The sequence below is a fragment of the Danio rerio genome, chromosome 20, assembly GCF_052040795.2.
Source record: "Danio rerio strain M-AB ecotype USA chromosome 20, GRCz13ab, whole genome shotgun sequence".
Classification (NCBI taxonomy): domain Eukaryota; kingdom Metazoa; phylum Chordata; class Actinopteri; order Cypriniformes; family Danionidae; genus Danio; species Danio rerio.
Window position 1 is genome coordinate 47684043 of NC_141040.1, and position 12140 is coordinate 47696182.

At 38.2% G+C, this 12140-nt stretch overlaps 2 protein-coding genes across 6 annotated transcripts in view; both read left to right on the plus strand.

Moving 5' to 3' along the window:
- efr3bb (EFR3 homolog Bb (S. cerevisiae)) overlaps positions 1-12140 on the plus strand; it is a 1037141-nt gene that overhangs the window by 616478 nt on the left and 408523 nt on the right. The window lies entirely within an intron of this gene.
- The window catches only part of LOC147839449 (uncharacterized), a 39556-nt gene that overhangs the window by 14037 nt on the left and 13379 nt on the right, over positions 1-12140 (plus strand). For 2 of the 5 annotated variants that reach the window (XM_087299001.1, XM_087299003.1), the window contains 2 exons: positions 8368-8784; positions 8844-9226. In XM_087299001.1, coding sequence (XP_087155127.1) covers positions 8368-8487 — 120 coding nt within the window. In that variant the 3' untranslated portion in view covers positions 8488-8784; positions 8844-9226. The remainder of the gene's footprint in view (positions 1-8367; positions 8785-8843; positions 9227-12140) is intronic. The other 3 variants (XM_087299000.1, XM_087299002.1, XM_087299004.1) reach the window with 3 other exon arrangements.

The following is a 12140-nucleotide window of genomic DNA, read 5'->3' on the forward strand; positions in this document are numbered from 1 at the left end:
TTCTGGAGTGCATTACAGCTCTAAAGAACATTATAAATGATAGATGATCTTAAATAAAACAAATACATTTATAGAGATGGTGTATAAGTATATGATTTCACTCACTAGGGAAACGGAGGCCACGTGAGTGGTTTGTGAGCACAATTAAGTGCACACAGCATGCTATATCATTTGATAATTGCAGGAAATAATCATAAAAGGCAATTGACTGTGTAAAGAAACATTAACCAACACAAAAATGCTATATATATGCCGAGTTCATCAGCTAATTAGCCGTAATCAGCTGAGGTGACGAGACAGCGAGCAGCGAGACTGAGCTGTCCCTCAAGTGGCCACACCCTTAATTATGCAGACTTAATATAACTTAATAAAAACGAAACGGATGAGTTATAAAAAAAATTCACCCCCCTCACAGTTGTCATGAAGGTTAATCATGGCTATATGCACCAAAATCATCTTTTGTACCAGGCTGTAAGCATGTTTTTAACAGCTGTAAAAATGGCTAATTTCCCATTGCAGTCAGAAATGACCTGGACTTCCTGGAGCCAGCCTCTCAAGGCGAGTCGATGAATTGCAGTTTTAGTTACTTTCTTATTGGCTTCCCAAGGGAGAGCGGGAGGTTGACGCTTGGTAATTTTACCCACCCCCCTCTTTGGTACAGTCTGTAAACACCCCCGGGTTGCCAACTTTGGTATCACTTTAGACATTACGTTATAGAGAGTCATTCAAACACTAGCTCTAAAGTGACGTTGGTGAATTAGGCTCCTCCTATTCTGACGTCAGCTGCAGATTTGAATGAATGGCGGAAGAAAGTAGTTTCTAATAAAAACAGGTTTTTAGACTCTCAGTGTTTGATTTTCTTATTTATATACATGATTGTGCAGTCATTAGCCCCTTTCACACATACAGACCTTTCCGGAAAATTACCGGCAATTTTCCAAGAAAGGTTGTATGTGGGAACAGGCCCTTTTTGAAAATACCGGTAAATTCGTTCTGGCTATTTTCCGGAAAGAGAAGTTGTAACATTACCGGTAATTTGCCGGAATGCTGTGCTGTGTGAACGCAGAAGGAAGATTGCCGTAATAAGCGCGTCCACGTCTAGAACGGGCTGACGTGAGACACCTGCTTTAGCCAATCAGAACAGTCAGACGCATTCACGTGCGCGCGGTTTATGAGAATAAAAGCCTTTGAATATTTTTTCCAGACACCTTTAGCTGCTAGATGTTAGTCAGATAATGTTTCTATGTTCCTTCTTAATGTTGTGTAAATAATTATCGATAAAATGTTTATGATAATCCGTTGTTTGTTTACCTTCAAGCTTTGCGTGTGCCCATGAGCGCCCATAGCGCCAGCACACACACATATCATGAACATCTCGACATGCGAAAGTGTTTCCCTGTTTTCATTAGAGTTGTACTCAATACTGATCCATCCGAAGAATTTGTAATGTAGTCAAATGTTTACAAACACAAGCACAGCCGTTTAGAGGTAATTTCTGGTTAATGATGTCATAATTTACCGGCATTTTGCGATGGATGTGTGAATGCTCTTTTCCGGAAAAATTCCATAACGTCCTCGCCTGTGTGAACAGCGTTTTTTTGAATATACCGGTAAAGTAGTTCCGGAAATTTTCCGGATATTTACCGGTATCACTGCGTGAAAGGGGCTATTGTATAAACACATCACACGAGTACCAGTGCGATATGGCTGTATATCAGCACTGGTGGGACGCTAAGGCACGCCTCTCGCACTGCTACTCGTGTGATATTGCTCATATATAGATAGATAGATAGATAGATGGATGGATGGATGGATGGATGGATGGATGGATAGATAGATAGATAGATAGATAGATAGATGGATGGATGGATGGATGGATGGATGGATGGATGGATGGATGGATGGATGGATGGATGGATGGATGGATGGATGGATGGATGGATGGATGGATGGATGGATGGATGGATAGATAGATAGATAGATAGATAGATAGATAGATAGATAGATAGATAGATAGATAGATAGATAGATAGATAGATAGATAGATAGATAGATAGATAGATAGATAGATAGATAGATAGATAGATAGATAGATAGATATTCATTCATTCATTCATTCATTTTCTTGTTGGCTTAGTCCCTTTATTAATCCGGGGTTGCTACAGCAGAATGAACCAACAAACTTATCCAGCACGTTTTTACACAGTTGATGCCCCTCCAGCCGCAGCCAATCTCTGGAAAACATCCACACACTTATTGACACACACACACACTCACTCATACACTATGGACAATTAAGCCTACCCAATTCACCTGTACATGTCTTTGGACTGTGGGGGATATATAAATATAAGGACCTGGATTGGTCCTGTGATCGTTTTTTTTAGCATTATCATTTATATCTGCTTCCAATTTTGCACATTTTTTAAAAATGAAGTCACATAAACACCTCCCTGAACACATTTAGTTGAGATTTTAAAACCAGAAAATTTGAACTATTGATGAATTTCGATTAGAAGTGTATTTCATAGGTAGGGAGCTGCATAAACAAAAGCTCATGATCCCAAATAATTATTTGTTGCTCATGGGAAGGCAAGAGGTCATGCAGAAGCTGATCCTAAAAGGGAAGAAGGATTATGCATATTAAGATGGTGTAAATTGTCTAATTTTGAGAATTTTGAGCACTTTATAAGTTAAAAATGTTTTTTTTTTTTAAATGTACACAATATTTAATTGGAAGCCAGTGTAAATAATTTAAAGGACTATGGTGTGGTTGGACTGGCTAGTGCCACCCATTAAAGGACATTTCTCCTCATTCCTTGTTGTCCATCTGAAACAAAAACAGACATCATGTTTACAGCTTAAATACCATCATTTCCATCATATATATTTGTAGTCTAAACCTTGCTATTTTGTGAATGACATACTGAATGCCTTTGGTATTTAATCATTTCTGTTTTTTTGCGCTATTAGTGCTGCACAATTACATATTGCAATCAAGATGTCAGCCTGTGCGGTTGTATGACAGGAAAATATTTAGATTATATTAAATGAATAACAACACATACTTTTTGAGAACAATTTTCTGATTTCCTTACTGCTTACAAAACAAGACGATAATATATCATATTAGGAAGGAAATAAAATATATTTCAATTAAAGATGCACCGATCAACCGGCCAAGTACTGGAATTAGTTGACTTTAGTCTTCTGGTCCGGTCTGTTATCTGCAGCATGCAGCATTGGCATAGAGACATGCAGGCTCACAGTCACAGCCGCATGTAACGTCACTGATGCTGAACTTTTTCCACAGTGTGTAAAGTGGCTGATGGTGATTTGCAACCACATTCACTATGTATGGTGCAACAAACTTCATAACTGTCAAATGACCTTTGCCTAAATGCACATTCATTCTCAATTCAGAATAACTTTTGGTACTTTCTGACAATGTCTGATAAGTTGTTTGACATTTAGTCCTCTCTGTGGAACACACAGCTTGTTGCATGCTGTAACAAGAATCAAACAAATGTGATACTGAAAAACAAGCCAAAGCCAATAATTTTTGCATGATGAAAACCACACCAAACTGAGGCTGTCATTTTATGTGTATATATATATATATATATATATATATATATATATATATATATATATATATATACAGTGGGTATAGAAAAGAATCACCCCCCTTCAAAATATTTACATTTTGTTGCATTGTAGCCTGAAATGAAGACAGATACAGTTTTGTTTTATCTAGGTGTAATTATTCAGTACAATGTATAACATCCATGTAAAAGATATAACACCAACATGTCAGAAAACAATTAACTAGCACAGAAACAGAATCACTCAGTTGTGAAAAGGATGCTCCCCCTCCTAAAAATTACTTGTAAACTCAACCAGGTGTAGCTAATCACCTCCTAACGACAAACAACACATATTCATTTTCATTGGTGGTCAATTTGATCAGCTCAGCATGAAAATAGCTTTAGTGTAACATTTCAACCCCAGGTAGTGCAACTGAAGCAAACCATCAACTATGGATGGCAAGGCATTGTCAAAAGATCTCTGGGATAAAGCACAAGTTAGGAGATGGATACAAAAAGGTGAATGTCCTGGCATGGCCAAGTCAGAGTCCAGACTTAAACCCCATTGAAAATCTGTGGAATGACTTGAATACTGCTGTCCACAAATGGACACCATCAAATTTAACTGCACTTGAACAGTTCTGCAAAGAGGGGTGGGCTAATATTGCAAAGTCTAAATGTGCAAAGTTAGTAGAAACGTATCCCAACAGATTAAAGGCTGTATTTAAAGCAAAAGGTTATTCAACCAAACGCTGAAACAAGGGGGTGATCCTTTGTCCAACCAATTAATTTTGATTTTTTTATATGTAAGTTTTTTTCTGACATTTTGGTGTTATATCTTCTGGTTGGGTGTTATAAGTTGCACTAAGTAAATACAGTTAGATTAAACAAAAACTGTGTCTGTCTTCAATTCAGGCTACAATGCAACTACAAAAGTCTTCAATTCAGGCTACAAAATGCAACTACTTTTAGGGGGGTGATTCTTTTCTATACCCACTGTATGTATATATATATATATATATATATATATATATATATATATATATATATATATATATATATATATATATATATATATTATATATATATATATATATATATATATATATATATATATATATATTTATATATATATATATATATATATATATATATATATATATATATATATATATATATATATTTATATTTATATTTATATTTTTATATATATATGCTTTAGTAGCCAGCCTATACTTTTACACTACTACATTTCACAGAAGACACAATCTCAATAACAAACTATAGGCTACACTATTTAAATACATTCTACATCTGTTGTTGTTGTCAAGTTTAGGCCAGGGGTGGGCAAACTTTTTAGACCCAAGGGCCGCATCAAGTTTTGCAAGGCAAGTGAAGGGCCACATGTCAAATCCTTTAAAAAATTACTTTTATTTATAGTGGCAGTATGCATGGAACGTGTAATATATCAGACAAAAACATGTCTCATTAACACAAAAAAGATTTTTCTTAATAGTCATTATTAAGTCAAATTTACAAGTCAAATTAATTTACAATGCTATTTTTATTTACTTATCAATCATTATAGACCTTTTTCTTAGAACGCAAAATTACCCATTATGCTCTGCGTGTTTGTGCAAGGAGAATGCTAAGAACTTCCTGTCGGCAGCTGATGCATATAAAAATCACATTTGGACAGCTTTGAAACAATGGTTTTATCTATTTTACCTGCTTTTATCATCTTTAAACTAATACTGTTGTCCATCAGCACCATCTCCTCGACTGATTGTTTAAAGAAATGTGATCTAATGGGATGGAAAACAGCTGCTGTGAGGCATTTCCCCCTCGTTGTCAGACGGCATCTTCTGCAGTTTAAATGAAGCCTCGTTATCGCTAAAGTCAACAGTTTCTCTTTCTTTCAAATATATAACCTACTTAAACAAATGTAATTCACCAAAATGTTTGACACACACACACACACACACACACACACATAGCCTGTACTGTCCCACAAACACACCGATTTAATAACTGTGACAAAATGAAAATATAGGCTAGTGTCATTTCGAAATGACAGAAAAAACACAAAAATACAAGACACGAAATGAAACATTAACGACTCGCGATTAGAATCAACAGCAAATCAGCCAGCAGAGTATCAGTAACAGACCTTTATTGGTCATTTTTGTAAATTGCATGACCTGTTAAGTTTCATGCCAGTAATCTGGTTTGCTCTATAATGCGGTGAAGTATTGCGTGTGCGTGTGTGTGTATGTGTGTGTTGAAGAGCCACTGAGCAAACAGCTGACAGGCCAGGGAAACACACATACACTGTATTTCTGGCGGCAGACACGTTAACTAGGAGAACGTTTTTCTCTCGTGCTTGAACCACATCTGACAGATTATAACGGCTTTAACAGACGCATTTCTAAGTTGTGTCACAAAAGCACTCTGTAATCCATTAAAAACGCTATTGAAACCCATTTTCAGAGCGCAAATCACCTATTCTAAATGCTAGACGAAAGTTCTAACCATTCTACCGGAAGATGCTGGTCGCTATGGTCCCCTCCATGCAGCAGCCAAGAAAAAGGTATCATAGAAAAAAATCTCATATTAACATTAAAAATAATTCTTAAAGTTTACTATTCAGTCAAATTTACAATAATCTAGTTTGCACTGCTTTTAGAATATACAGATCAATCAACATAAAACTTGATGAAACCACAAATCTTTGATAAAATAACTTTTTAAAGTGGATGTATGCATGGAAAATATATTCTATGACAATAATGAACACATTTAAGCTGCAATTATTATATAATTTGACCCAAATGTACAACAATCTCATTTAAGCCTCTAATACTGTAATATGCTCATACCAATCATAAAGCTATGAGATAAAACGGAAGAAAAATCTTAGTCTGTTATTCCAAGTCATGTTATTATGAGTGTGTTGATGTGAAAAACGAGCCTGGTCCCCTCTCTTGCAAGGGTTTCAAAATCTGGAGTGATCTTTGATGTAGAGATCCTCCGAATAGCTGACAATTGGCTGTTTGTTAAATTTGCTCTGCGATGGGATTTGTTGTAGCTCATTACTGAGTAGGTTTGTTCACACACATATGTGAACCCAAATAAATCAAGCATTCATTGTGCATGTTTTTTAATGTTTGGGGAATTTTATGTCATCCAATTAGTCATAAAACTGGTTAATTGGTGTGGTATGAAACTTCTCCTTCATTGTACTGTCACACTGCATGTTGATCAGTTCCAGTTGTGTGTGTGGAGGTGCTTTCTCAATTTTTAAATATAGAGGGCAAGAGACAAGTTCAAGTAAAATCTCAATTTTTGCAAAATCTGTGAAGCGATGGGAAAATTCCCCATTCAGGTCAATCAAAACGTTGCTGTACCTCTCAATGCAAGACAGTTTTACTGGTGTGCTTAGTTCATTCAGTGTTGGAAAATTTGATAAATCTCGACTGGCTATCTGTTTGGAGAAAAGTACAAGTTTTGCCTTGAAGGCTTTCACGTTGATGTACAGTTCTAGCACAAAAACGTCCTTTACCTGAAGCCTCAAATTTAGATCATTCAGATGCCTCAGTGTGTCGACACAGAACGCGAGGTTGGTTAGAAAAGCCGGTTCCTGGTGTATGATGCAGTGAAGAAATATCAGGTCTTCTGAGTTCAGGATTTCGTCTTTTATTTTGTCTTGTCTTGCCTTTTAAGCAGTCTGTTTTTTTTACCGGTTAGATTTGGTGATCCATCTGTGTGACGCTTGTCTGCTTTCTCCATGGCAGATTATTTTTTTCCAGTCAGGCGCACACACTGTCATACAGATCCACAGCCCTGGTCATTCTCTTTATTGATTCTATCCCAAAGAGTTCTTCTGTTATTTTAAAATTTCGTCTATTCCTCTGACAAAAATCTGAAGTTGACAGTTTACAGTGTCTGTCCTTTCCTCTAACCACTTTTTTTAAAGTTTGAAAACAAGATCCTCTGCAATTACTTCTATGCGCCTGGCAGTTGTTCCCTGCGATAAGCTATGGTGGATTTTCTCCACCATACAGTCTTTCACAAATTCCCTTTCTGAACGCTTGCTGTGCTTTGCAATTTTATGTGCCACCACATACCTAGTTTTCGTTACAGACTCTTGAAAATATCAATGTCATAAATGTCTTTTGCTGGGCTTTTAAGTTTCTGGCAAGTTTTCTATATGGCCTGCAGGCCGTAGTTTGCCCACCTCTTACTTAAAGACTGTCCTGCACGGCTGACAGATGTCCAAACAGATAGTAAACACCTCACTGAGACAGTCCACAACAATCATACCGTTACCAAAGAAATCATCTGTGCCCTGTTTAAACAACTACCATTCCATTGCACTGACTACAATCATGATGAAGTGCTCTGTGAGGTTATTCATGCACGATATCAAGCCCAGCCTCCCCAACACGCTCAATCCCTTCACACTACATTAGTTTGCATTACTCCAAGCTGCTCTACGAACGATGCAATTTTCTTCAACCTCCAATTGGCTTTTAAAATAAAGACTCTAATATTAAAATGCTGTTCATCGACATCAGCTCAGCATTTAACACAGTAGTTCTCAAACTGGGGGCCGCCAAATGACGCAAGTAGGGCCGCAAAGAAATTGTAGATGAGGAGTCGTCAACAGACCCACCTGAATTATTTTTGTGTTCCGCGTCTTTCTGAATGATAATGTATTTCTTTAATATAAGTTGAGCTCAAAAATATTAAGTATAATGTTTGTGTCATTTAAATGTAGTTGATACTATCGCTCGGTGAAAAAGAGAAAAGACCTCGAGATGAAGTGATCACAGCTACGGGAACAACGGGCCTTGCTGAACGTGCTCAACATCCCCCGGGCTGCGGCTCGCTCATCTGAGGTAAGTGTGTAAGACAATCTCAACACTCCATCCAACTCAACCCGTGTGTTTCTCTGTCCAGGCCTAACACACAGAGGACGCAGTTTGTCCAGGGGTTGTTCACTCCGGCACCTGGCTACCGTAGCCCCTGGGTGCAGCCATGTAAGGTGCATACCAGGTCTCGGGTCAGAACTTCTCCTCTCATGTGTTCGAGATGGCCATGGAGAGCTGCTTCTCCCCCCTCTGCGAGACAAATTGCGATGTGGCAGTCATCAGTGACTCTATCATTTGCCACGTCCGTGCTGCTTCTACTAAAGGTAACAACATACGCACTCACTGCTTTAACAGTGCTCATGGTAAGGATGTTTCTGCTAAGGTACTTGCTACTTGAGCGCTGGCGAGAGCATCGGAGCTGTCGTCCTTGATGTGAGGACAAACAACACCGGGCTTTGTCAGACTGAGATCCTGAAGAGGAACTTCAGGAGCTAGATCGAGACCCGCACCTCGCCCACCATGCAGATCATCGTTTCTGGGCTGCTTCCTACTTACCGCAGAGGAAATGAAGGGTTCAGTAGACTTTTTCCTCAGAATAAATGGCTATTAAAATGGTGTAAAGAACAGAAGTTGCTCTTTGCCAATAATTTCAATCTTTTCTGGGAGCGTCCTAGGCTTTTCCGTGCTGATGGGCTGCACCCCTGCAGAGCTGGAGCTGAACTCCTCTCGGACAACCTCTCCAGGATGCTTTGTTCTGTCTGACTAGTAAGTAAAAATTCTAATTTTATCCATATAGATTCTCACTCGTCTCACAGAACTACATGTTTGGCTAAACCCATAGAGACGGTGTCTGTTACTCGTATTATTAGATTATGAAGTAAACTTACTATGTGCTTTAAAAAAATCTATTGAGAATCAACCAGAAAAACTACAAAAAAGATAAAAAATAGATTTTTTTAAAGCTCGGTCTCCTAAACATCAGGGGCCTCATGTATCAACAAAAACTTTGCGCACGCCAGGTTTCACGCTCAGAATCACTCACGTTTGGATTTACTAACAATGAACTGAACGTGGGAATGTGCGCAGCTCCACGGCAGCTTCTTGGCTGGCGTATGCACATTTTTTGTGCGTGTCTGTTTTATTTCCATTGGCGACTCCTAGAGGCAGTTGTGTTAAATTCTTCTCTACAAGGTGTCTGAGCCTTGCAATGGCAGCTGTATGAGACAGGTTCATCTAGCAGATATATAAGGTTTCCATACCATACAGTTGACCAGCTAAACATTAAAGCACAATTTGCAGCGGTCGCCTGTTTTCCCAATGTAATTTGAGCTATCTACTGCACGCACATTGTTATAAAGACGCTATCTGAAGATGAATTCGCATGCGTGAATCAGAAACATTTCCATTCAATAAATGTGCAAATAAAATATGATGCACAGACTTATTAATGATTCCTACTTGTCTTTCTCGTGATAAATAGTTGGCAAAATCTGATATGTAGCGGGTGAAAAAAGAAGAAAGAGTTCATCAGACGCTGGATTCGAACCGAGTTCATGCTCGAACGTGTCAAAACATGTTGACTTGTATCTTATGAGCTGCGCCACTGAGACTGTTAAGGGTACTACAACATTTTACAACTATAAATCACACTATTTCTCTTTTAATTCACTCAGTGCGATGTTCAGACCCACCTGTGTTAACCGCATCAGCTAAACTCTCCCACTCTATTTTTTTCTTTTTTTGTTATTTCCGGAGAACAAACTTGCAAATAACACCGCTTTTCTCCGGTCTACCTCCGAAAGCAGCACCTCCAATTCACATTCTGTTCAAAGTTTCTCTTTTTGCTTGCTTTTGCCATTGCTTTTTCGTTGGGTTTTGCCTAAGTATTGTCATTAGCATATTCATACGGGGGAGGAGGCAGGGAGGGGTTTTGTGCTCGTGCATGTTGCGCTCAGATTCACGTTCATTCAGATGTACAAAAGAATATGCATGAGATTCGGCGTACGCAGTGTTTCATACATCTGAATTTTTTTCTGCGTACGCACATTTACAGCTTTGTGCGTACGCAATGTTTTAGTATGATTTCCACGCAAGTCTTCGTACATGAGGCCCCAGGTCACCAGCACCTAAAGGACTTATCATAAATGAAATAATATCAGAAAATAATACACTTAATTCCCTCTGTCTCTCTGAAACCTGGCTGAAACAAAATGACTATATTATTTTAAATAAAGCAACTCCTTCAGGATTCTTTTATAAGCATGAGGCTCATCTGACTGGTCGTGGTGGTGGAGTTGCATTAATCTTTAGTGATATTCTTAATGTTAATCAGAAAAACAGACTTATGTTTAACTCTTTTAAAGTATTGGCGCTTAATCTTATGCTTCCTAATATTATTAAAAAACCTGTTATCCCTTACTTTAATCACCATATATAGATCTCCAGGACCCTATGTCAATTTTCTGATTTTATTTTGACTTACTAGTTAAAACTGATAAAATACTAATTTTAGAAGACTTTAACATTCACATAGATGACACTAATGATACATTAGGGCTCGCGTTCACAGATTTACTACACTCATTTGGGAAAAGGCAAAACGTTGTTGGTCCAACCCATCGCTTAAAACATACATTAGATCTAATGTATTATGTACTATTATTATCTAATGTAATGTTGTCTTGGGGAATTGAGGTCATTGATGTAGACATTATACTACAAAGTGATGATATAACAGATCACTGCCTCTTAATATATAAACTGTGTTTACTTGAAATGAGCAGATCTGCACAGATATATCGTCCTGTCCACTAAAGATTAGGGCTGTAACGATACACGATATAAAATCGAAATCGCGACACTCAGATCTACGATCCTGTGTCGCGGTGTAATAAGGAAGAATCGCGACACACCCACCCCGTGATACCTTTCCAAAAACGTCACGCGTGCCTGCAAAAGTTGAGTTAATTAACACTTTTTTTCGTTCGACATTACAAGCGCTGCTCCGTTTAAGCCCTCGCAATATTTAGCCGGGAGAGCTCGCACAGAGCTCTTAGTAAGAGACCGTCTGAATGTGTCATGGATATCAAAAACAAAACCAACTTAACCCCGCTTGACAACAGACAACGCCAGAAACATTGCCAATGCTGTCAAAGCGGCCGGATTTTCAGCGCATATACGATGATTTGCTCACACTGTTTATGTGGCTGCGCAGAGAGGGATCACCAGATGTCAGGTAACAGCCAAACTTTTCTGTAACCGTGCAGTGCGCTTTCTGTTTGAACCTTTGGGAGTGCTGACTGACAGGTGCGTGAGGTCAGAAAACACGACGAAGCTCTCAGTTAAAATAAACACCGTTTCTATAGTTATAGCCTACTTTATTTAGAGATAAAGGTATATGGCTCTGCATATAATCACTCTATCTTGCTGGAGTTTATAGCCGTTTCGCTTTACTTCAGGACGCATTAACACCGCTCTGAAGGTCTAATCGTTGTTTTAAGTTATCCAGAGCTGTATGAATATACAAATCTTGAATATCACAATAGTATTAAATATTACAATTGTAACAAGACAGACAGCAACACTTTTGCACAATCGATACCCAACTGATTCAGTCGTTTATAAGAGGACCGACCCTCTTCTTTTTTCCTTGTCAACATAAAGGCAGTAAGGTGCGCCT